The sequence below is a fragment of the Papio anubis genome, chromosome 4 (genome assembly GCF_008728515.1).
Source record: "Papio anubis isolate 15944 chromosome 4, Panubis1.0, whole genome shotgun sequence".
In the NCBI taxonomy this organism is placed as follows: Eukaryota; Metazoa; Chordata; class Mammalia; order Primates; family Cercopithecidae; genus Papio; species Papio anubis.
The window spans coordinates 1828768-1853602 of NC_044979.1; the positions used below are offsets into that span (position 1 = coordinate 1828768).

Sequence of the window (24835 nt, forward strand, 5' to 3'; positions counted from 1 at the left end):
TTTGCACCTACACAGCACAGCAGTGACAGTGGCAGCGCCCCGAAGCAGGGCTCCTCCTGTGTCATCCAGCGGCCACACCTTACATGCGGCACCCCGCTCTGTCTTCTCCTGAGAAGAAACCAAGTCAGCACGGGGAGAAACCCAGGACCGCCCAGGGACCGCAAGGGCCTGCTCTTGAGGAGTCCCCAGGGCGTCAGCGCCCCCTGGCCTGGGCACAGAACAGCAGCACCTCACTGGGAACACTCAAACCCCAGCGATGAGTGACCCAAGGCACCCAAACTCGGGAAGTTCATCTTTCCTGGGGTGCTCCCATCCCCTAATAACATCCCAGAATCCCACAGGTGCTCACCCACCCCAACTCTCCCCACGCCTGCGTGCCAGGACAGCGTCTGGAGCCCAGCCCCTTGGTGCCCTCGCCCTCTGAGATGCCCAAGAGCCCTGCAGTCGCGGGAGTGGCCTCGTCAGGACGTACAGGGCCCCCGCACAGTGACGCAGCACCCACACGGCTGAGGCCTCCTACCGGCGCCAGGCCATGTCCACGCCTTGCTTGCCAAGAGCCATGGCTGTGGCCCTTCCTTCCTCGGTGCAACCAAAGGGCTTGCCTGGGAGAGTTCCAGAAGCAATAGAAAGCTGGTTTGCCAAATAAAAAAACCTGTCAGAAACCTCTAAAATATGAATCTAGGGACGCCTTCCAGGCACCCTGCTCTGTCCACAGCCAGTGTGGGCCGCAGCGAAGCTGCCCCTGACCAACCCCCTGCAGAGTGCGGAAGTTCGAGGGATGGAGGGCAGGGCCCCTCCTAAGGACCAGGGCAGGCAGGGGGAGGAGTGCGTGGGGAGGAGCTCGCAGGGAGGAGCCCATGGGGATGAGAGATCATGGGGAGGAAGACAGCTGGGGATGAGAGTTCGTGGGGAGGACCAGTGTGGGTGGGGAGGACCTCGTGGGAAGGAGCACTACTGGGGATGAGGGCTCGTGAAGAGGATGAGTGTGGGTGGGGAGGACCTCGTAGGGAGGAGCACTGCTGGGGATGAGAGTTTGTGGGGAGGACTAGTGTGGGTGGGGAGGACCTCGTGGGGAGGATGTGGGTGGGGAGGACCTCGTGGGGAGGATGTGGGTGGGGAGGACCTCGTGGGGAAGTAGGCGGATGGTAGGGAGAGATAGTGTGAGTAAAGGAAGGAGACCTTAATGAGGAAGAGCGCAGTGGCGTGGAAGGGATAAAGTGTAGGTGAGGACAAGGGAGAACAGTGCTGTGAAGGTCGTAGGGGAGATGGTGTGGGTGGGGAAGGGACCTCGCCGAGGGAGGAGCACAGTAGGGATGAGGACAAGTAGGGAGGATGAGTGTGGGTGGGAAGGCTCACGGGATGAAAGCTCATCGACGCGGCATCCGTTCTGGAATCCGCCCCAAAGACAACAGACAAGTCCAGGAAGGGACCCTATAGGAACAAGAATCTCCCCAGAAGCAGCAAAAACATAAATAGGATTTCAGCCACAGGAAGTCAGCCCACAGGAAGTCAGCCACAGGAAGTCAGCCTGCAGGAGTAAGAACGGTACTTGGCTGTGATCAATTCATCTCAATACAAAGGAATTCTGTGCCACAAAAATATTCATGGAGGTCTCTGTTTCCTGATGTGAAGTCTTTCCCAGCATCTAGTTGGGCAAAGGCACAGACTGGTGTGTGTTTACCAAGACAAGGTCTCCGGGTGGTAAGGATCATTTATGTTTTCATATCTGCATTTCTGGTTTTTCTACGAATGATCATGATTTTATTCCCAACATTTAGAAATAAAATATTTAAAGTTAATAAAGTGAGTGCCTCTTCTCCGAGCAGACGGTGACCTGCTCCTTCGACTGCTCCCTGGTGGCGTGGCTTTCTCTTGGGGCTTGGCCCTCAGTGCACTCCAGTTAATTAATACTTTTGATATGGGGTAGCAGGTGCATTTCAGTATAACCCAATGTCCAGTCAATAAGGGAATACTTTTTTTTTTATTTTAGATAGGGTCTCACTCTGTTGCCCAGGCTGGAGCACAGTGTCGTGGTCAGGCTGGGTGTACTCGATCCTCCCGCCTCAGCCTCCGAGTAGCTGGGGCTACAGGCATATGCCACCACACCCAGCTAACTTTTTTATGGTTTTTTTTGTAGAGACAGGGTCTCACTCAGGTGCCCAGGCTGGTCTGGAACTCCTGGGCTCAAGGGATCCTCCTGCCTCAGCCACCCAAAGTGCTGGGATGACAGGCATGAGCCACCGTGCTCGACTCGGGAAAGCTTCTTTTCGGAAGACAGCAAGCTGATAAAGGCAGGATGAGTAACAGGATGAGGAGGCCGGCGTTCTGCAGCCACTCACGAATGGTACTCCAGGCCCCAGATGCCACTGGACAGCAAGGCAGTGGGAGATGAGGCTACCAGTCTCGGAGAGTGGAAGGGCCAGCACAGAGGCGAGAGACCCTCTGCACCCTGGAGGAGCACGGCCCCAGCACCTCTACGGTGACCGCACTCAGCATCTCCAGCAGGACCACCAGGCGCACACGGGGCTCCCGCCACACTGGAGGAAGGTCCCGCATCTCCTGCCCCACGCACGGGTTGTGCTGGGCCGAGATGTGTGACTGCAGGTCCTCTGGCCTCTAGGCCCGATGCCTCTCAGATCGCAGGAGGCAGAGATCCAGGTGAGCAGCTCGGGGAGGGCAGGGGCAGGTCCAGAACGCGGCAGCTCGGCCGGTGAGGCGCACAGCTCTCCAGACGCCCAGGAAGGAAAAGCAAAGGCAGGAGTGAAGGATTGCTTCGTGCTTATTTAAATATTATCTGATTAAATTATAAATAAAAGTAATTTTTGTTTATGTTTAATGTATTGAAATGGAAGCTAAAAAACAAATGGAAATGAAAGCCCGCTGCGGGGAGGGGCAGGCACGGAAGCCGGACTCCCCTGACGGCGCCTCCTTTGTGAATTTTGCTTTGGAACCATGAACACGTTCAGAGCAAACATTTTTTAAATCCTAGACGCTGAAAGTAAAAGGAAATAAATGAAGCTAAGGGTCTACCGAGTTGTTGACTTAGCCACACCAAGAGGGATTTTCTCAAGATTTACGCATCCCAGTGTCATGGCCTAAGAAAAACCATGGGGTCGGGCGCAGAGGCTCACCCCTGTAATCCCAGCACTGGGAGGCCGAGGCGCGTGGATCACCTGAGGTCAGGAGTTCGAGACCAGCCTGGCCAACATGGCAAAACTCCGTCTCTACTGAAAATACAAAAATTAGCTGGGCATGGTGGTGCACGCCTGTAATCCCAGCTTCTCAGGAGGCTAAGACAGGAGAATCGCTTGAACCAGGAGGCGGAGGTTGCAGTGAGCCAAGATCGCACCACTCTACTTTAGCCTGGGCGACAGAGCAAGACTGTCTCAAAAAAAAAAAAAAGAAAAGAAAAGAAAAGAAAAGAAAAGAAAAGAAAAGAAAAAGGATTGAAGAGCTCTGAATTTTTTTATTTTTTTAAATTTTTTAATTATATTATTTTCTATATATCAAATAAGTAACTATGTTATGTATTAAGAACTAAAAATTGGCTGGGCGCAGTAGCTCACGCCTGTAATCCCAGCACTTTAGGATGCTGAGGCAGGTGGATCACGAGGTCAGGAGATCAAGCCCATCCTGGCTAACACAGTGAAACCGGCTCTATTAAAAAATACAAAAAAATTAGCCGAGCGTGGCAGCGGGCGCCTGTAGTCCCAGCTACTTGGGAGGCTGAGGCAGGAGAATGGCATGAACCCAGAAGGTGGAGCTTGCAGTGAGCCGAGATCACGCCACTGCACTCCAGCCTGGGCAACAGAGCAAGACTCCGTCTCAAAAAAAAAAAAAAGAACTAAAAATCTGGCTGGACGTGGTGGGCTCACACCTGTAATTCCAACACTGTGGGAGGCTGAGGCAGGTGGATCACCTAAGACCAGGAGTTTGAGACCAGCCTGGCGGATATGGTAAAATCCCATCTGTATTACAAATACAAAAATGGTGGTAGGCACTTGTAATCCCAGCTACTCAGGAGGCTGAGGCAGGAGAATCACTAGAACCTGAGAGTTGGAGGCTGCAGTGAGCCGAGATCATGCCACTGCACTTCAGCCTGGGTGACAGAGCAAGTCCATTTCAAAAAAAAAAAAAGAATTCAAATTCTCAGAGTAAAAGAAAAAATCTGATATAAAATCCAAATAGTGAAAACCCTGTAATCCTAAATTTGAACTGGAAATATTAACACAAATCCTTTATATTATATATCCTAATATGAATTTTCTCTTTAAAAAATACCCTCTCCCTCCGTCCACAGAGGCAGCCTTGGGCATCTCCAGGCAGGACCCGGAGCAGCCGAGGCCCTGAGGCCAGCACAAACTGCAGGCACCGAGGAGTCAGTCTATCGCCCCAAGACGCAGCCATCCGAGCTTCCAAAGGCAATGGCCCCAACCGTGGAACACCACAAGTGCAATCCCCGCTTGTGGGCTCACGATGGAACTAGACAAAGCCGCTGGTCACCTCGGGGTCCTCGGAGGAGCCAGGGAGCCAGCCGGTCGCTCTAGACGCTGGGACTCGAGAAAAACAAGAATGTGCGGGGCCTTTTGAAGCAGAAACTGTACTTCTGGGACCCAAGCAGTGGATAAGGAAAATCTATCTTTACCGAAGAATTTCAGCCAAGAAGCTTGGAGGAAACGCAGGTCAGATATTGACAGATGAAGTCATGCATAGCCCAGGACTGACTTCAAAACAGGATGGGAGCCAGGCGCAGTGACTCACACCTGTCATCCCAGCACTTTGGGAGGCCGAGGCAGGTGGATCACTTGAGGTCAGGAGTCTGAGACCAGCCTGGCCAGTATGGTGAAACTCCTGTCTCTACTAAAGATACAAAAATTAGCTGGGCGTGGTGGCGGGCACTTGTAATCCCAGCTACTCCGGAGGCTGAGGCAGGAGAATCCCTTGAACCCGTGAGGCAGAGGTTGCAGTGAGTCAGATCACACCAGTGCACTCCAGCCTGGGAAACAGAGCAAGACTCTGTCTCAAAACAAAAACAAAAAAACATGATGGGGAGGGGGTGCAGATACACAAGAGGGGCAGGCGCTGTGCACCTCTGGGTGGGGGAGAGGGGTTCATTCCTACAGTTACCTGTTCCAAACACACAATTTGGACATTAAGATTTTTCATAATAAAAGGTAAAAGCATACAAAGACTTAATACACATGACAACTAAATGCAGTGTGTAGTCTTGACTGAAGTCAAATTTTAAAAAATCACAGGCCAGGGAGACTGATTTGTATAACAATAAAACTCCAGTCTCCTGCAAAAAAACAAAAACAAAAAAATGACGGGCCAGGCACAGTGGCTCACACCTGCAATCTCAATACTTTGGGAGGCTGAGGCAGGCAGATTGCTTGAGCCCAGGAGTTTGAGACCAGCCTGGACAATATGGTGAAATCCTGTCTCTATAGAAAATGTAAAAATTAGCCAGGCATGGTGGCACATCTGTAGCCGCAGCGACTTGGGAGGCTGAGGTGGGAGGATTGCTTGAGCCCAGGAGGTCAGGGTACTGTGTGCTATGATTGAACCACCGCACTCCAGCCTGGGTGCCAAAGCGAGACTCTGCCTCAAAAAAGAAAAGAATACAACTAAATAGTTTCTGAAAATGGACTGAGAAGTAGCCGGCGTGGGGGAATTACCAATTTTCTGAGGTGTGATAATGGTGCCACGGCTCTCCCGCCTAAGTGACAGAGTGAGACTCCATCTCAAAAAAACAAACAAAAACAAAAGCAAATGTGTTTACCTCAGGTGTGGTTATTCACGTCATGGTCCCACTTTCCCAGGCCTCTGAACAAAAGAGCAGAGAGCTCTCCCTGGTGATGACGCCATGTCCCGGTTCCGATCCTGTCTCCAGCTGTGCAGCCCACATGAGGGAAGGCACATGGGACCCCCAGGTTAGGGTTACGGTGTGAATGTTTCCGAATGTTTAAATGTATTTACTTACGGAAAGTGGGTTCTGCAGCCCTTCGTGCCTGACAAAGGTGAATGGTGTACAGGGTGGCCCTGGGGCTGGCAGTGGGGTGGCCAGGAGGTCCCATTGTGGTCCTGACACCCCCAGGACTCCCCACCTCAGTCCCACAACTGCAGTCCCTGCCGCACCGTCCACAGCCCCCTGCCTCCCACCCACCACCACCTCACTGCCTTCCCCACCCCCCGCAGGGCCCCCCAGTGCTTGGGACATCACAAAGGTGACGATGACAGGTGCCGCACTACCCCTTACCATCATCTCAGCAGCTGCTGAGCACACCCAGGGCCCGGGCTCCCTCCCCAGCCCCTCAGCAGATGCTGGCATAGGCAGCTGCGGGCTGTGTCTGCACAGTGGCACTCCACTCCTGAACACGCCCTAGGGGGATGGGGCTGCTGGGCACAGGGGTCGGGTAGACCCCAGAACCCCTCCTCACCTTAGAAGCAGATACCTACCTGCTGACCAGGCACCTGCCAGGCTCCATGGACACTAGCTCCCTCCTCCTCCTGGGGTCAGGGTCTCTCCCTCTCAGTGACGGGAGGACCCGCCTGTGACACGAGTTGACCTGGCAGCCAGACCGTGTGAAGACGGGGCTCTGGCAGCTTTGCCAAGAGCCTGTCTTGTGTGTGGCCTGGCTTGTCTGGAAGGCGCTCCAGGCTCTGTCGTGTCCCTGCTGAGAAAGCCTGGCCAGCTCCTGGGACGCCCTGAGGTCAAGCGAGCAGGGTCGAGGGCACAACAGTCACCTCTAAACCTGTCGAACCACCTGCCTCCCTCGCCACAATCTCAGCAGCAGATTCTGGGATCTGAGCAGTTGAGAAGGACTAATCTTGTTTTTAAAACACCCCCCCCAACCCCCCTGCAAGGCGATTTACTGCACTGCCTTCCTCAGTCCCCAGGAAGGCCGGACGCCAGGACGTCAGCACTGAGCGCATGTCTGGCCCTGTTTTGGTTGCCAGCAGAGCCAGGACGAGTGGACAAGGTTTTCCTCTCGGGGCCTCACTGTTTCCTGCGAAGGCTGCAGGAGTTTACACCTCGAGTGTGCGTTCCGCCTCGTAAGGGCCGGTTTCCACCTCATCTGTGCGCTGGGGTGTTAGTTTTTTTTTTTTTGAGACAGAGTCTCGCTCTGTCCCCCAGGCTAGAGTGCAGTGGTGCGATCTCGGCTCACTGCAACCTCCACCTCCCAGGTTCAAGCAATTCTCCTGCTTCAGCCTCCCGAGCAGCTGGGATTATAGGCATGCGCCACCATGCCCGGCTAATTTTCTGGATTTTTAGTAGAGATGGGGTTTCACCATGTTGGCCAGGCTAGTCTTGAACTCCTGACCTCAAGTGATCCACCCACCTCGGCCTCCCAAAGTGCTGGGATTACAGGCATGAGCCACCGCGCCCTGCCGGGGGTGTTAGCTTTAAAGTCACGTTTTCACCTTACAGTGAAGAATTTCAGAAGCAACACTTCTGCCCGCAAAACACAACTTTGTCCTTCATAATTGTAATGTTGAAGAATTGCTTTCATTTTTAATCAGTCTTAACAGTGCAACTTACTGGCGCCTACAAAGGACGGCAGGCAAGCTGTGTTCAATATGCTTATGTTTTATTTACGTAGGTGGCACTTAAAATACATGATGTGTTTAGGGTTGCATTGTCCACAAAAAGCATCAAATACCACTCCACTCTCCACCAAATACATGATGTGTTTAGGGTTGCATTGTCCACAGAAAGCATCAAATACCACTCCACTCCCCACCAAAACCAACTCCACTCCCCACCAAAACCAAATAAACAAAGCCAACTCTTTGGCAACAGTTGTGTTAAATAACATCACAGATCACACTTGTTTCTGGCTCCCAAGCCTGGGTCACTGCTACATGGATTGCGCCAGAAACTTCCCGGCTTCAACACTGCTAGATTAAAATTGCTGGCATTTTAAAATCACATCACAGCTTTTCACAATGCCCTCAAGTCCAAGAGGACAAAGGAAAAAGGAACATGAACAGCAGATCCTCATGTGAAAGGGAAGGAAAGTCACTGAGAGGGAGCGTGCAGGGAAGAAGTCAAGGCAGCCCTGGAATTCTACTCCGTGCTCAATAAAAACAAAAAGTGAGGAAGCAATACATCATGCAAATGAAATAATGACCGGAAGTGGGTGCCTCTAGTTAGAAGTGACTTTCATAAGGAGTCAATGTTCGCGAACTGAAACATTAGTTCAACCTCCTTGTGCCGTCTCTGGGTGTTTTGTGCGTGTGTAAATACCGGCCCGTTTTCCCCAGCACGGCCCTAACCCATGGACACTAGGGGAGGGTGCCGCTGAGCAAAAAATTTTGCTAACAATAATTAGCAAAAATCCGAGAAAAAAAAAATATGGAATCTAGCAAAACCTACACCATATTTGAAGTTGAATTTGGACTACCTGCAGAGGATGCAAATTAAAAGAGTAAACAGAAGGAATGATTTTACATCTGATGGGATTCACGACAGCCTTCTATTGGTGTGGCGGGATTGCTCTGAGGAAAAGGTGCAGGAGTCAGTGTGTCACTTGCGATATTCTCTAAGTTACACTCCACTGAATTACTTTAATTCCAAACACTACGCCGCCACAGGAAAGAGCCTCATTTCATGAATGTTACTCAGTTAGCTGTCTGCGCCCTACTGTACTCCTAAAGCTAGAAATATTCCAGCAGCACGCGGAGTGGTTGAGTAGCCGAAAAGAATGAAGAGGATCCGGAAGCACTAGAGGAAAATGCTAGCAGATTGAGCGCTGGAGAGAAGCAGAGAGTCGCGGCCGCATCCCAAAAGTCTATCCCCGCCACCCGTGCCGTCAGCCCCGTCTCCTGACCCTGCTCTGACTGATCCGTGATCGCATAATCCTGCCGAGCGAGTGTGGCCTCGAGACAGTCCTGCCCCAACGCCGCTACCTAGCGCGTGTGCACGACCGCGCGCCGAGCACGGGGGAGCGCCAGCGTCCGGGGGTGCACCGCGCGCCTCGAGTCCGGTCTAGTGATTGCCTTTGGTCGACTTCTTCTTCTTGGACTCCTCTCTCTGCTTCTGCTTCTTCCTCTTGCCACCTTCTTTGAATCCTAAGGAAACACGGCTTGTAAAACACTGTGCGGAACAGCACTGCTTCCCCAGCAAGAGCCAAACATGTTTTCTCAATATTTCCCCATGTTAAGAACAAAAAGCAACAAAATGAAGTCGTCTATCTGGGCCACACCTGCACCTCAAAACGGGAGCTGACTTTCCAAGGTGCACGTTGAGAACCGCTCACACTACCCAGAGAGCTTCGCCACCCTGCAGAGAAGTGAGGGCTCCCACCTATCCAAGCTCCGCCCAGCAGCAGAGCTAGAGGCCCACGCTGGGCACGGCCGCGCCTCAGCCCCGGAACCCCGCCCTAGGCTCGCCCTTCAGAGCGCACACTGGGCCTGCGCAAAGCTGCGCCCCGCTGTGGGGAGGGTGTCCGCGGTCTCCTCTGCTTCCCCAGCCGGCCGCAGTGCAGCCTGTCTGCAGGCAAAGCCTTGGCGTGGACTGGCCTCACGTTTGCGGGCTCTGTGCCATCCGGCGTGGGAAAGTCCCATTTCTTATTGGAGGAAAGTAACCTTTCATTTTCCTTTTGCTAAAGCCAACGGCTGACACTGACTGATCCAGCTGAAGCGCAGGGAGAAAGACGCCCACCCTCTGAACATCTGATCCAACGTGCCAGAAATAAACACCTCTGGATTCATTTCTGCAGAAATTGTCTTGGACTCAGTGTGTGCCAACATGGGTGCAGGAAACGGGCCTGATGTTGAATTTGGCCACAATTGTCAACATGACGGGGCACAGGGAACATGGCCGGCAGCAGGCAGGGCGGGCCTGGGTCCCACACGCACGGGCCCTCGACCTGCCAGGAGAACACTCCAAAGACCCACGCAACTTCACATCGTGGCATCGTGCCTCACTGGGAGGAGCCTGCTCACAGCCCTCTCCGGGGCCTCAGGCCCTGCCCACACTCAGGACTTGCCCCAGAGAATCACAATCATGGTGGGCCGAGGGCGGGCTCCAACTACATGCATTCCACGCCCAGCTGACGGCCGCCATGCTGACCAGCATGTCACAGGTGCAAGTCCACTGAGTGTGGCTCACGCGTGTCCTGGACCACAGTGGGGCAAACACACGTGGACTTTCAAATGTGCCGTGGCTGTCACCACTGAGCACTGCCCGGACCCCGACAGCTCTCCACGGGAGGGGACAAGCCTGCAGATCCAGTCCACACCCACAGCCACACACCACACCACACTCGCCTGTGGCCTGTGCACAGTGGAGGCTGCCACCTTCGCAGCTTTCCACTAGAGCCGAGCGCGTCCTAACCGCCCTACGAGGGAGCAGCGCAAGATGCGCGTTCTGTGAACTGCCAAGCGTTCCATGCTGCGTTTTTAGGAAATGTGCCTTAAGTTACGGAACGAAAGAAAGAACAGAGGGGCATGTGCGCCGTTGCCGGCTGCCAGGCCGCTGAGGACCTGCTTCCAAAGCAGGGAGGCGGCTCTGCAGAAAACGCAGAGGAAAGGAAAGGAAGCGGGAGGAAGCCAGGAGATCCCCCTCCCGAGGAGCACGCGGGGAACCCCCTGACTGGAGCGCGGCCTGGGCAGAGCCAGCTCTCGGAGGCCGTGTCCCCCAGAGGATCTTCGTGTCCCAGGACCCGAGGGACCCCGTGGGATGGGGGCGTGGTGGGGGGGTCAGCCCGGCCTGCGGTGGTTCCTGAGCTTCGGGAAAGCAAACTTTACCAAGACCCCAGAACAAAGGGAGTAACAGGAGCTTCTTTAAAGCAACTGCTGCCGCCGGTCCTTTACGAGTTAGGGCCGGAAAGCCTGAGGTGACCACACTGCAGTCACCCTCACCGCCCTGGGGCTGCCGGGGAGGGTGGGGGAGGGGCGGGTCCGCCACAAAGAAACCCCTTTCCGGTATTCTTCAAGCCTCCAATATTGCTGGGCGTGGTGGCTCACGCCTGTAATCCCAACACTTTGGGAGGCTGAAGCAGGGGATCACCTGAGGTCAGGAGTTCGAGACCAGCCTGTCCAACATGGAGAAACCACATCTCTACTAAAAATACAAAAATTAGCCAGATGTGGTGGTGGGCGCCTGTAGTCCCAGCCACTCGGGAGGTGAGGCAGGAAAATCACCAGAACCCTCGAGGCAGAAGTTGCAGTGAGCCGAGATCATGCCACTGCACTCCAGCCTGGGTGACAGAGCGAGACAGTCTCAAAAAAAAAAGTCCAAAATTGAAGTGAGAAAAACAGAGCAAGCCCTCCTGTCACCTGAACCTCCTGCGAATCACAGACATGGCCTTGGGCACCGGTTTGCGGGCTCCAGACCTTCGTGGGACCGCCAGCCTCGGGCACAGACCACAGAGGCACACTCTCCCATCAGCGACTACTTAAAAATTCGTCCTGATAGAAAAGGACTTCTGGAAACTGTTGAAAACCCTTAAGTATAAATACACAAATTAGTTTCATTAAAAAGACAAACTTCGAGCCGTTGAAAGCTGAGGGCAGGGTTAGATTGCAATCTTTAGTGGGAGCTCCGTTCTACAGCATTCCGGGACAGGCTGCTTTCCTCAGTCAAAAAAGTAAAGGACCTGTTTTACTCTTTCTTTCATGTTTAGTCATTTTACTTTTCCTTTTTTAACAGTTACATGTTCTTGATATTCCTACCGTATGTGTGGAATTCATAAACACAAAATCTCACTCATCCTTTCCAAAGCCTGAGTTAGGTTCGGGTGGGTTCCCGGCGGTGCCTCTGTCCTCTGAACTAAGGCAGGGCGAGTGCTGGGGTTAAGGACTCCACACAGCAGCAAATGTCATCCAGGGAACCCCACACCACGCAGCCGGGACAGGCGCTCCCCGCCGACCCGCCGCTCTGCTGACCAGGATAGGAGCACCCCCAGTACCCTGTACTCCCCAACATTCCTGCTTCCACTGACTGCACCCCGTTGTCAATCACACCAGATGCAAGGAGGGGAAATTCTTGCAGAAGCAGTACGTTCCGTATTCTGAGGGGTGCATCTCAAGTGAGAGCTCATTTCCAGCCTAAAAAAAATCATGCCCTAGAACCGCCCAGGCCTGGGGGCTGCACACGTGGCTGTGACTCCATGAGTGGAAGCTCGCTCACTCTTGGGAGCTCCAATAAGACCTACTCGATTCAGGGACCGGTCAGACGGCTGGAGGCCAAAGCAGGGGCCATCAATACTGCTGGGTGGCCGGTCTCCTCGCTGCGTACTCCTTTTTCAGGAACCTTGCCCAGGACATGCCAATCCCACAAAAAGACAGTGGGATCTTCCAGGCACCCAGAGGCCTGGCCGAGAGCCATGGGTTTTCCGTGACAAGGGGCTTCGGGGAAAGAGAGACCTTCAGTGACACAAAAATGCAGCAAACCAGTATCCTGACTCAGGAGCCTGTGTTATCGCTACAGAGTCCCCTGGTCAGCACACCCAGCAGGCTGGAGCTAAGGGGTCTGCACCCGTGTGACTTTGTCATGCCCACACTAGCACATGCCCTTGTCTGCAGGCATGTACAGTTGTTCCGATTTGGTCGTGCTGGTGCTCTGATCCGGATACAATGAGTGAGCCTGCAGGGGCGGAGCCTTGCTCAGCCTCTTTCTTGTCACCCACCAGCGCCCTGGAGTCGGTGAGTGAGTCGCAAATGGCCTCTGCAGAGACCAAAACCACCCTGCTTTGCAATTTCACTCTAGTTCTGTCTCCAACTCTGCAGCAGCTTCCTGAATCATCCATTGAGTCAGCTCTGTCATCTCTCAATAAGAACTTAAGTAAAAGTCTCTGACATGTGTTCATTATATATTTGTATGAAAATCACATCTTTAAATCTTTGATGGTTACTTTGGTATCTTCAAGATCTCATGAAGCGATTAAAAAGGAAACAAATGAGAGGAGAAGCTCTGGGACGGAAGCTCCCCAAAGAGGATCCGGGCAGAAACAAAAGCCATCGCTGGCCTCTTTGCTGTAAGGGTTTGTGTTGGGATTCAGCAGTCAGCCAGGTTTCCCCCTCAGAAACGGTGCATGGCAGGGAAGCCGAGGAGACAAACTGGCAAAGCCGTGAGGCGCGGGGAGAACAGCGCCTGCCTCCCACATCAGTTCCGCCCACAGCCACAGTCGCTGGGAGGAGGAGACCAGCCCAGTTCTGAAATACGGGTGTGGCCTCAGGCCTGTGCTGGGTGCTGTTCCAGGAGTCTCACCTCACTTTAAACATGGCTCCTCCAGGCGGCTCGCACCTGTGCACCACATTCTTGGGGCCTGGGAAATCACAAGGCTCCTCACAGGCCAGGCTTCCGGTGGCCTCCTCACCCCAGTGGTTCAGGGACACTACAGCTATGACCCTGCTCTATCCTGCACCTTGCAAAGACCCATCGACAAACAGTGCGTCCTCCCTACCGCCCTCAGACCCTTCAGTACCAGGAGTGCACAACAGATCCTGGGGAGCCTTCCCACATGCCCGCTCAGTGCAGGGATCCTGGGGAGCCTCCCCCACACCCACTCAATGAAGGGAACCCTGGGGAGCATTCCCCAAGCCCACTCAGTGCAGGATCCTGGGGAGCCTCCCCGACACCCACTCACGAAGGAACTCCTGGGGAACCTCCCCCGAGGCTCCTCGGCCAGTGTAGGGATCCTGGGGAGCCTCCCCACACCCACTCAGTACAAGGATCCTGAGCTTCCCACACCGCCAGTGCAGGGATCCTGGGGAGCCTCCCCCACACACACTCAGTACAAGGATCCTGGGGAGCCTCCCCTCACGCCCACTCAGTGCAGGGATCCTGGGGAGCCTCCCCGACACCCATACCAATGGGACCCTGGGAGCCTCCCCCACACCCACTCAGTGCAGGGATCCTGGGGAACCTTCCCCGCGCCCACTCAGTGCAGGGATCCTGGGGAGCCTCCCCCACACCCACTCAGTGCATGGGGAGTTCTTTCTGGGCGCACACAGCCTGCAACTGCCTCTGTTTGTCACTCAGTGACACAGCACACTCACATGGCAAAGTCGGCACAGCAGGGTGGGCGGCCGGCCAGCTGGAGGGGCTGCTGGGCCCACCCACAGGCATCGCATCCTGAGGCTCTCATGGCTGGGGGTGCACCTTCCGTCCTCCCCGGAAGCGTAACCGCAACTGTGCTTCATCCAAGGAGGACTGGAAGGGGCTAATTTTTCAATAGAAAGTTCCATGAAGGGAAAGGGAGAGACCTGCCCGCTTCTTCTCCTGTCCTGCTTAGACAGTGCTGTTCCGCCCACATCCACAGAAGTAACCTCAGGACATCCGCTCAGGTCCCCCAAACCCAGAGATCAGCCATCCCTCTCTCCCTGCACGACAGGAGCGGCTGGGTCCCCTCACTGCGTGCAGTGATAAGAACCAGAGGGGGCACAAATGCTTCCAACCGGTGCACGGTTCACACTAAACAGACCCTGGGCTGTAGTAGGCAGTCAGGGCCAAGCCCACATGCACAGCACGTCCTCAGGGTGACCCAGAACTTCTCCGGGACACTCACTTCAGAGACTCTCCAGCTCCCTAAGAGGTGGGCGGCGGGCAGGGCGGCCAAGAACCCCACGGCGGGTGAGCGGGCAGACTACGCTTCACAAGGAGGTCTGACTTGAGGGGGTCTTTTGTTCTGCACCCAGCGCAGAAGAAGGCATGAGAAGGTGAAGCTGATGGAGGGGCAGGAACAGATGCAGACCCCCCCACACGAGACCACCTGGCCTAAGCCACAGGCCTCAACCTCTACACTGAAAGCTACGGAAAGGCACGTCTACGGTAAAAGCAGCACCTCGCACTGCCGTGGCAGCTCTGTCATCCTTTGGGGAGCAACACACTGTGTAAAGGACACGGGGACCCCGGTTTAAAGGTGGGGGGCCCGAGCCACCGTGGCGTGGGGGCTGCGGGCGGGAGGGGAACAGAGCGAAGCCACCTCCTCCCGCCCCGCCCTCCCCCGCCCGCTCAGGTCAGAACACAGCAGCACAGGCGCGGTTTGTGTCCTCGCTGTCCTCTGGCACCCACGGAAGTCTCCCTCTGGGCCTGCTCCTCGGCTGCCTCCCTTTGCACACCTGCTGCGGACGCGAGGGGGTCCCAGGGCCCGGGTGCCCGCGGTCGGTCCTGCTCGCCCTCCTCCTCATAGAGAGAGTGAGGCGCATGTCTGAGCAGTGAGGCAGGCCGGGGCGGCTTCGGCGGGCGGAAGCTGGCAGGCTGGGCTGGCAGGGCGTTCTGGCCTCTCCGCATGCATTCCTCAGCGAGGGCATCCTCGTCGGCCACACCTGCAAGCACAGTGGGAGAGAGACGGCCGTGAGTGAGCGGCAGCCGGCCCCCTCCAGAGCAAGGGTCTCCCTGACAGACGCGTCATCTCTGGGGAGGAGAAAGAGGTTATCGCCTTTCTTCAGTGGCACCGCTGGGGCCAGAACTTAATGCTCCAAGAGCGGGAAAAGAGTCATCTGAAAATCACCCCTCTCTCTCCTGAAGAAGCGGCTCCCCGCCCCACCAGCTTTGGCACAACCAACACGCCCCTTCCAAGAGCGAGAGTGCCCCCCTGAAATCACAGCCCAGGGCTGACAAATTCACTGTCAGAATCAGCCAGCTGGGCCACCCTGGGGAAGAAAGGCTCTGGGTCCAGCTGGCGATTTCATCCTCCGAGTCCACACACAGAAGACACCCCCTCTCCGCCTCGTGCTGGAATAAATCTGTGGCCGCGGCAGCGGTGCCCACGGGAGCCACAGCTCCGCCCAAGGCAGGGCCACGCCAGTGCAGCTCCAGCTCTGGCCCCACACAACACACACACACCCCCAAGACAGGCCGGCTCCTCAATGCTCTGAAAAGTTGTGCTTTCATTAATCTTTTGAAATACAGAAAAAGTCATTGGAAGGCTGTGCATTAAAAAAAAGAAATATAGGCCAGGCGCGGTGGCTCACGCCTGTAATCCCAGCACTTTGGGAGCCTGAGGCAGGCAGATCATGAGGTCAGGAGTTCAAGACCATCCTGGCTAACACGGTGAAACCCCGTCTCTACTAAAAATACAAAAAATTAGCCGGCCGAGGTGGCGGCACCTGTAGTCCCAGCTACTCGGGAGGCTGAGGCAGGAGAATGGTGAGAACCTGGGAGGCGGAGCTTGCAGTGAGCCGAGATCGCACCACTGCACTCCAGCCTGGGGGACACAGTGAGACTCCATCTCAAAAAAAAAAAAAAAAAGAAATACAGAAAAAATGTTTTGAACACTGATGGATACGAGGAATAAAAATAAGAAAACAATATTCGCAGAATGATCTCTACTGTGATTCTCTGAAGGTGTGAGTGACAGTCGCTGTGTGGATGTGAGGGAGGCAGCGGCAGCTCCAGGAGCAAAGCGTGTGAGGCCGTAGCTGGTGGGTTCCTCGTCCCTCTGCAAACTCTAAAATGTGTCTAAAACATGTCACACCCAGCACTTCGGGCCCCGAGCCCTGCGCAGATGTGAAGCAAGGCAGACCCCTCCCGTGGCACAGCACGGAGTTTAAGCCAGAGGCGGCCCGTCCTCCTCACTTCCCCACCGGCACTAAGGAGCACTCAGCCACTGAAACGCGCCTGAAACACAACGGACTGAGATCGACGGACATTCAGGAGCTTCTCCAATTAAACTGGCCTATAGGCCACTTCCATGCTGAGTGCCAGGCCCGGGGCCCGCCCCAGGAGCTCAAATGTGATCACCCACAATGGAGACAACTGGCTCTGAGGTCAGGAAGGAACCTGCTCTCAGGCTGTCCCCTCAGGCCAGGCTCTGGTCCTTGGAGACCACGATGGTGATGCTCGCCTAAGGAAGACCCTCACACAAGTGCAGAATTCATCTCCAAGGAATACCAAGACCTGGGCAACTCGCAACCTGGGGCCTGCATGTCCCCAGAGGGGAGGGCAAGCCTCACAAAACCCTAAAGCTGCAGCACGGCGCCCACAGGGCTCGGTCGTTTCTGGAACTCAGCAAACCCAAGAGGAGGCGCAGGCCTCAGATGTCACCTTCTACCCCCATCCTATTTCCCCACACTGTGAATACAGAATGTGATTTTGGGGACCATTTAACCATGCACCGTAAATGCAGGCTGTGAGGCTTCACCTATGACACCCATTGTCAACACCGGCCCGCACATCCTGCCAGGGGACCCCAGGGCCCCTGCTGAGATGGCTACACCAGGAGAACACACGCATGTCTCGGCATCACGCGGAACTGCTGAGCTGAGAGGGGTCACCTAGCCCGGGGCCAGTTCTCCCCTTGGGAACTCCGTGTGCTCACGGGCAGAATGAACAGGTGGCAGGGCTGCTGTCTGCGATTCTATGATGTGAGTGAAGGAAAACAGCCCCCAGCACACAGGCCGTGCGTGCGGGCGTCATGCACACACAGCACTTCCTGAGCGTGCCCGCGGCAGGAGGAAACATGCAGGGTCCCCTGACCAGGCCCCAGTTGCAGGCTGGGAGCGAGGAGGGCTCTGGGACAGGGACACCCAGGACGCAGCTTCTCAGCAAACCAAGGCTGTTTCCCAGCTGCCTGGACCCTGGCAGGAGAGCGGGACACATGGAGACAGTGCTGCGAACTTGCTGTTGTGTGGCAACATGGCTTCCAGATCTGACACGGAAGCTCAAAGGGGCAGGCTGCCCCGGTGACACCTGTGGACCCTGGACCGTCCCAGCCCCTTGGACACCAAGGAGAGACTCAGCACAGCTGCTCCCAGGGTACCACGTCCCACCTTGGAGGGAGAGAGGAAAGACGAGGGGACCCACACACACAGCAGCAAAGGGCCAACCGGAACCTGCCGGTGCCAAGCCCGTTCCCGCCTCCAGGAGGATTACACCCAATTCTCCGCCATGACTTTGAAGATGATACTTTGCCAACTGATGTAGAACATTTGAGAAAAAAATTTAAAGTTTCTGGTGTGTGACACACTGAACTGGACCCTAAATATCCATAGCTGTGAAGTCTTCCCCGGCACAGCGATGCAGCAAGAGCTCTGTGACTGCCACCAGAAGAGCCACCCACTGCCTGGCCCAGCCACACACCCCAGTGCCCGGGAGCTTCAGAGCCAAGCGGGAGCCGCTCACCCGCCCCACTCCGTGGGGAGGGAAAAGGGGGGCAGGGTAACCCCACACATCCTGGCTCATCCTGGCTCTGGGACGCCCAGTCTTGCTGCCGCTTGAAATTATGCGCTTCCAGGTCAGCTGCAGTTGGGAACCCCCGCCTCCCACTGTCCCCCGCACCCCTGGTCCGCAGGTGAAAACACGCCCCTGGGCGGGTGTCCAAGGACCCGTTTTCAGAGCGCTGTGGGTCAGCCGGGGCTGCCATCGCATCACCTGGGGGCCAGGCTTCTGGTCCAGCCTCAACCAGGGCTTCCCGCCCTCAAGGTCCGGCCTCCTCCTTCGGAGCTGCTCCGGGAGAGGTTCTGCTTCTACTGTCTGTTTAGAAAAAGGCCCCGCTGAGACTGAAAACTGATACTTTGAAAATGAATATTGAAGACACCTGCAGCATCCAAAGCTCCCTGCATCATCTCCTCAGAGGCTGAGGCCACTGGACAGGCACGGACGGTGCACTCCTTCTAACCCTGGGCCACTGAGCTGGCCAGCTGCGGGCTCAGAGCAGCCCTGGAGAGACTGGGGGAAAAAGGTGCAGGCTCCACAGCCACATCCACAGGGCAGCCTGGCTCCTGCGGATACGCCTGCATCCCTATCCTCTCCTGCACGGCTCAGCCGCTGCGCCCCCGGCCAGGTCCCGGCAACACCCAGAAGCCTCCCTCCCCCCACTCACTTTGGAGGAGGGCTGGGGCTGGCACACGTGGCAGGTAGACAGCAGCTGCTCAGGTCTGGTCTCTCGGCAAACCCTTCTGGCCCCAGCGGTCAGACACAGTTCTGTGTCCTCAGGTCAAGCACACAAGGGACTCCCCAAGGTTCCCATGAAACCTCATGGTTAGTGAGGTGCCAGGAAAAGTGACTTGAGGAAAGAAAATGAAGGTGGAGATGAGGACCTCCTTATCACCTGGGGAGTCACACAGCGCGCCGCTGCTCCAAACCCCCACACTGAGCCTCCCGTGGGCACGGTGCACGGCTGGCATGGACAGGGAGCGGCCGCCTCCCGGCTGGGACGCAGATGTGCCAGCAGGGGTCATCAGCTCTCTGACAAAAGGGACACACAGTTGGTCTGAACAGGAGGACTACCCGACTCGGCCTCGATGGTTCTATCTGTTCACGGCCAAGGCTCTGGGCGTCCTCCTGCTGCAGCTGCCCCAGCTACACGCCGGCACTGCTGGAGGCTCTGTTCCCCACCTCACTGGCAGGCGAAGCCATTGCCTCCAAGGTTCTCACCTACACTGTGGATGGAGTTTTCCCACCCCACTGCCTCCTACAGCTTTCCAGCAAGGAAAAATAAAAAAGAGAAAGTGGCTGGAGAGCAGTCGCAGCAGGCAGGACGGACAGACCGGCTGCAGGAGAACCGGAACAGGCACCGCCCCACGGCCCTTGCCTTGGACTCGGCCTCCCAGTCCCTCCCAGGCCCAGCATTATCCCATCTCCCTCCTGACCACAATGGGATCAGCCCCGAGGTTCAGGTTTCATTGGCGCAGGATGCAGCCTGGTGCAGTCTGTCAAGGTCCCAGGAAACTGCATGGTGAGCTCCATGCCATGACAGGCTCTCCAGAGATGCCCCAGGGCCTCACAGGCAGTGGCTCTCCGTGTTCAGAGCTGTCAGGGCCACCGCGTGAACCCTGGGAACCCCCGACAGTAAGGCAGGTGTTCTTAGCAACCCTGCCCCCCGGCCCATCCGCCTCCCACTCACAACGAGGAAGGACCACGAGGAGGAAGGAGCTGGGGCTGCTGATGCTGAGAAACATGCCTCACAAGATGTGGGAATGTACAGACCCGCACTCCTGCCAGCATCCCAAGACGGGACAAGCCAGCCTCATGCACAGCCTGGAAGCAGGCGCCACGCGGAGGGCCGAGGAACACACAACTCAGCACACTTCCCACAGCAACACCCTCTCCCACGGCAAAGTGCCCCCAGGACATGCTCTCGAACATCCTGCTAGAGCTCACGCAGCTATCGCACAACACGTCCTTGTGTGATTCAGGATTTCCCCGCCACACCACCCTCTTATCTCTACCATCGCTGCGTCCCATGTGCGAGAGGACCTGGAAGGCTGGCCTGTCGATGACCCAAGGACCCTGCTTCCGGCGCTCCACATGCCTGCAGTTCTGAGGATTCCACCAGTCCTCTCGTGTGGGGAAGGGCCCAGACCACATCAATGTGTTCACACAAGTAACTGTTACACCAATCCTTTTAAAAACACTGCACAGGCTGGCGCAGTGGCTCACACCTGTCATCCCAGCACTTTGGGAGGCTGAGGCAGGAGGATCACCTAAGCCCAGGAGTTTGAGACCAGCTTAGCTTCGAGATCAGCTTGGGCAACACAGAAAGACCCCATCTCAGCCCGGCGCGGTGGCTCCCGCCTATAATCCCAGCACTTCGAGAGCCCGAGGCGGGCGGATCACTTGAGGTCAGAAGTTTGAGACCAGTCTGGGCAACATGACCCCATCTCTACTAAAAATGTAAAAATTAGCTGGGTGTGGTGGCATGTGCCTGTAGTCCCAGCTACTCAGGAGGCTGAGGCATGAGAATCGCTTGAGCCTGGGAGGCAGAGGTTGCAGTGAGCCGAGATTGCACCACTGCACTCCAGGCTGGGCAACAGAGCGAGACTCCTTATCAAAAAAAGACAGACCCCATCTCTATCAAAAAAAAAAAAAAAAATACAAAAATTAGCCCAGTGCGCTGTTGCACGCCTACAGTCCCAGCCACTCTGGTGGCTGAGGTGGGAGAATTACTTGAGCCCAGGGGATTCAAGGCTGCAATGAGCTGTGATTACACCACTGCACTCCAGCCTAAGTGACAGATTAAGACTTTGTCTCAAAAAAAGAAAACGAAAAAACAAAACTGCACAGTAGGGCTGGAAGTGTCAGCTCACACCTGTCGTCCCAGCACTTTGGGAGGCTAAAGTGGAGGCTAAAGATCACTTGGGCCCAAGAGTTTGAGACCAGCCTGGGCAACATAGTGAGACCCCATCTCTACAAAAAAGAGAAAAAATTAGCCAGGTGTATTGGTGTACGCCTGTAGTCTCAGCTACTCGGGAGGCTGAGCTGGGAGGATTGCTTGAGCCTAGGAGTTCGAGGCTGCAGTGAGCTGTGATCGCACCACTGCACTCCTGCCTGGGTAACAGAAATCCTGCCTTAAAAAAAAACCCTGCACAGTAGGCTGAAAGGTGTTCCTTCCCACCCTCAAGAAACAGCCAATGCCCCTCGCTCGACACTGAGGCTTCTGGGTCAGGGTGGACAGGAAGGCACTGCAGTCTCTGGAGCAGCCTCTGGTTCCGCTGGGAGTCCACACAGGGTGGGCCACACTTCCCCCTAAAGCCCCGGGGCAAATGTAACCGCTCTCCTTGGTTGCTAATTTGGGAAACAAGGTATTGTGAAAGGACAATGAATCTCAGGACCCCAAAATCACTCAGCTAAAGGGAGAAAGCAAGCTGGGAACTCTGTTGGGCACACCTGCCTCCCATTTTATTCCTAAAGAAGGTGGCTACAGCTGGGCCCAGGGGTGCACGCCTGCAGTCCCAGCTACTCAGGAGGCTGAGCTGGGAGGATCGCTTGACGTGAACTCAGGAGGCGGAGGTTGCTGCGAGCTGAGACTGCACCACTGGACTCTCCAGCCTGGGCAACAGAGGTGAGACAAAAATCCTCAAAAAACAAAGGCCACACCTCCCCTCACAATTTGTGCACAAAGGGAAATTCCCTGTAGGGCTCAAAGATCTTTCCCCTAGAGCAGTTGTGGTAAGGTTTTGCAGCGTGAGTGGGCAGCTCCACCCCTTCACAGGTGCAGACAAAGGACGAATCTCGATGTCCTCTGCTCCCGAGACAAATCGCAGTATCTGACTGCTTCCTCTGCCCTGTTGTTTCACGGAGCCAGACTAAGGCACACGTGGCCCTTCCTCTACCCGCTCTCACACGTGGATTATGTATTCAGTGAAAGGCTGATCAGAGACTCAACAGAAAGCAACGATTTGTCTTATCCACCTATGACCCGGAAGCCCCCAACCCCACTTCCAGCTGTCCCACCTTTCCAGAACGTACATCTTGTGTGTAGGGACGCCTTATGTCTCCCCGAGGTGCATAAAACCAAGCTGTGCCCCGACCACCTCAGGCACCTGTCGTCAGGGCCTCCTGAGGCTGTATCACGGGCACGTCCTCAACCTCGGCAAAATAAACTTCCTGCGCTGACTGACACCATCTCAGATACTCCTGGTTCACAGTACGAAGGCAGACCAGAAGGCTGATGGAGAAAGTAGGGGTCCGTGGAGTTTCTCCGTGGCCCAAGGTGATGACTGCTCCCGATTCTAACAACGTTCCAGTTTACCCTGCCCTGCAAAAGTGCAGGTGTCAAACAGTGGCTTCCTTTAAATAAGAAACCACAGGCTCCATATTCCTTGTTTTAAATCAGGGCCACCCATGCACTGCAGGCCCATGGGATGGAAGAAACAGTGACCCCCCCAAGACACACTGCTACTTCTCCTGCCACGCCCCGCCCACAACCCTCCCCTGGGACCCAGCTCCCTCAGCCTACGGAGGTGGAGGCGGTGTGAGCAGTCTGGCCAGCCCGGGAGGTGCTTGTCTCTGAATAGAGATGGATGCCCTGAGTAGCGTGACAGCGCCAAGCTCAAAGCACACATGGCCCTGCGGCAACCACAGGTCACCCCTTCACCCCACGCCTGCCCCGTGCTGTGGCCAGCATGCCTCCTAACTCAAAGCACACATGGCCCTGTGGCCACCACAGGCAACCCCTTCACCCCATGCCCGCCCCATGGCCAGCAGGAGAGCACGGCAGGTGGTGGGGGACTCACTGCAGGCCAAGCCACTCAGCAGTGGGACTGTGCTGCACCCGCCACTGCATGGGCAGCATGTGTCCCTTGGAAGCATGGGTGCCCGTGGAAGGGGTGCAGCTCAGAGAAGAAGAGGTGCCTTCCCTGTGCTTCCACTGTCCCCTCATCTTTAAAACGAGGACAAGGCCAGAGTGGACCCCGCCTGGGATCCCTGCACTCTGGGAGGCCAAGCAGGGAGGATCACGTGGGCCCACGAGTTCGAGACCAGCCTGGGCAACATAGGGAGACGCCATCTCTATAAGAAAATACAACGAGGATAAAACCCAGTTATCAAGGCTGAGTGCGGCAGAACCGCTCTCAACACAACAGCAGCCTGAAGAACGGAAGCCACAGAGAGTGGACAGGCTCCGTCCGTCACAGCGGCCGAGGGAAAGGAGCCCTCAAGGCTTCTGCTAAGATGAGCAGCCTGTGGGCTCCGGGCTCCAACCATTCTGAGAGGGTCCACATCCAGGAAGAGCCGGCCTCTGGAACAGAGAAGGCAGGCGGGGCGCCGGCCCGCTGCTGGGGAACTGGAAAGGTCTGGGAGGGGTGCATGGAGACAGCGGCAGGAGGGCCACTGCTGCAGAGGTCAGGGCATACTCAGTCCCCTTCCCACCTCTGTTTCTAATAGGCAGGAATTTCTTTATTGCGTGATGCTTCACGTCACAGCTCTCTCCCCTTAGTTCCACTCACCTTGACACATTTTTATACCTGATTTACTTCCCCTGTTATAGGCTGAACCGTGTCCCCAAAAACTCACACACAGACGTCGTGACTTCAAATCTACATTCGCTTTTAAAAACTGCTACATCCACCATATGAACAGGTCTCTGTGCTCTTTCCATTCCTTAAGAAATATAAATTAGGTTGGTTGAGCGCAGCGGCTCACGTCTGTAATCCCAGCACTTTGGGAGGCCGAGGCGGGCAGATCACCGGAGGTCAGGAGTTCAAGACCAGTCTGACTAACATGGAGAAACCCCGTCTCTACTAAAAATACAAAATTAGCCAGGCGTGGTGGTACACGCCTGTAATCCCAGCTACTCGGGAGGTTGAGGCAGGAGAATCACGTGAACCCAGGAGGCGGAGGTAGCGGTGAGCCAAGATGGCACCGTTGCGCTCCAGGCCGGGCAACAGAGTGAAACTCCTTCTCAAAAAAAGAAAGAAATATAAGTTATATAAATCATGTACGCGACTGAAGAGCTCTGACTGCCAGCAATCCTTTGATACAGGAGGAGCAGCCCAGGTCACAGTAAGCCCTGCAGGAGGTGAGGGGCTCGGGGTGGGCCAGAGCAATCAGAGGCGAGGAGGCCCGTGGCTGCTGGCACCATCAAAACCCGGGGCTTCTGCACAGGGCGGGGCCACAGCGGGTAAGTCCCTCTCAGGAGTGGTTTTACCTCACCTCCCCCTTTAAGACAGACAGAGGTCATCAAACCTTTTCGGCTTCCTAGAAATCCAGAGTCAAGGGTCACAGCCACACACAGAAACAAGCCAAGGGCTGGCCAGGGTCGGGGCTCCAGTACCACCTACCTTCCACGCCTTTGTGACCTAACGTTGGTGCCTAGGGCCCCTCTGCAGGGTTCACAGTGACCAACTCACTTCCAGAAAGATCCTTCCATGACCCACTCATGTCTCGCCCACCCCAGTTCCCGCCCTGCCTCAGGACCTGTGTGCCTCATCCACACCCTCGACTTCCACCCGGGCTTCATCCCAGACGCGCAGCCAACACGTCAGGCGGACGCAACAGCCCCGGCGGTGAGCCTGCTGAGGAGACACCGACCACCAGCGACGGAGGCCGCAAGACAAAGGTAATTCCAGCACCAAGCACTTAAACACAGCCCACCCGAGGGTCAAGTGCCCCTTCTCAGTAGAAGCTCCTGCCAAGTTTTGGACCCGCCTTTCGAATGAC

The 24835-nt window shown here is 55.8% G+C and overlaps 1 protein-coding gene and 1 long non-coding RNA gene across 4 annotated transcripts in view; both read right to left on the reverse strand.

Moving 5' to 3' along the window:
- Positions 1-1744: 1744 nt before the first annotated feature.
- On the reverse strand, positions 1745-6148 carry LOC103883375. 2 transcript variants are annotated; one of them, XR_645593.4, is made up of 3 exons: positions 5984-6148; positions 5783-5893; positions 1745-2794 (listed from the first exon to the last, which is right to left on the reverse strand). It is a non-coding gene; the product is annotated as an uncharacterized LOC103883375 (long non-coding RNA). The 2 variants fall into 2 exon arrangements; XR_004183058.1 differs by having other exon boundaries at positions 5783-6148.
- Positions 6149-7573: 1425 nt separating this feature from the next.
- The window catches only part of DNAJB6 (DnaJ heat shock protein family (Hsp40) member B6), an 83777-nt gene continuing 66515 nt past the window's right edge, over positions 7574-24835 (reverse strand). Inside the window, exons 9-10 of one of the 2 annotated variants that reach the window (XM_003896928.4) lie at positions 15073-15279; positions 7574-9075 (exon numbers count right to left, since the gene is read on the reverse strand). In XM_003896928.4, the coding sequence (XP_003896977.1) occupies positions 8993-9075; positions 15073-15279 (290 nt within the window). In that variant the 3' untranslated portion in view covers positions 7574-8992. Of the gene's footprint in view, positions 9076-14615; positions 15280-24835 lie in introns of those variants that run through there. The other variant, XM_009204307.4, reaches the window with a different exon arrangement.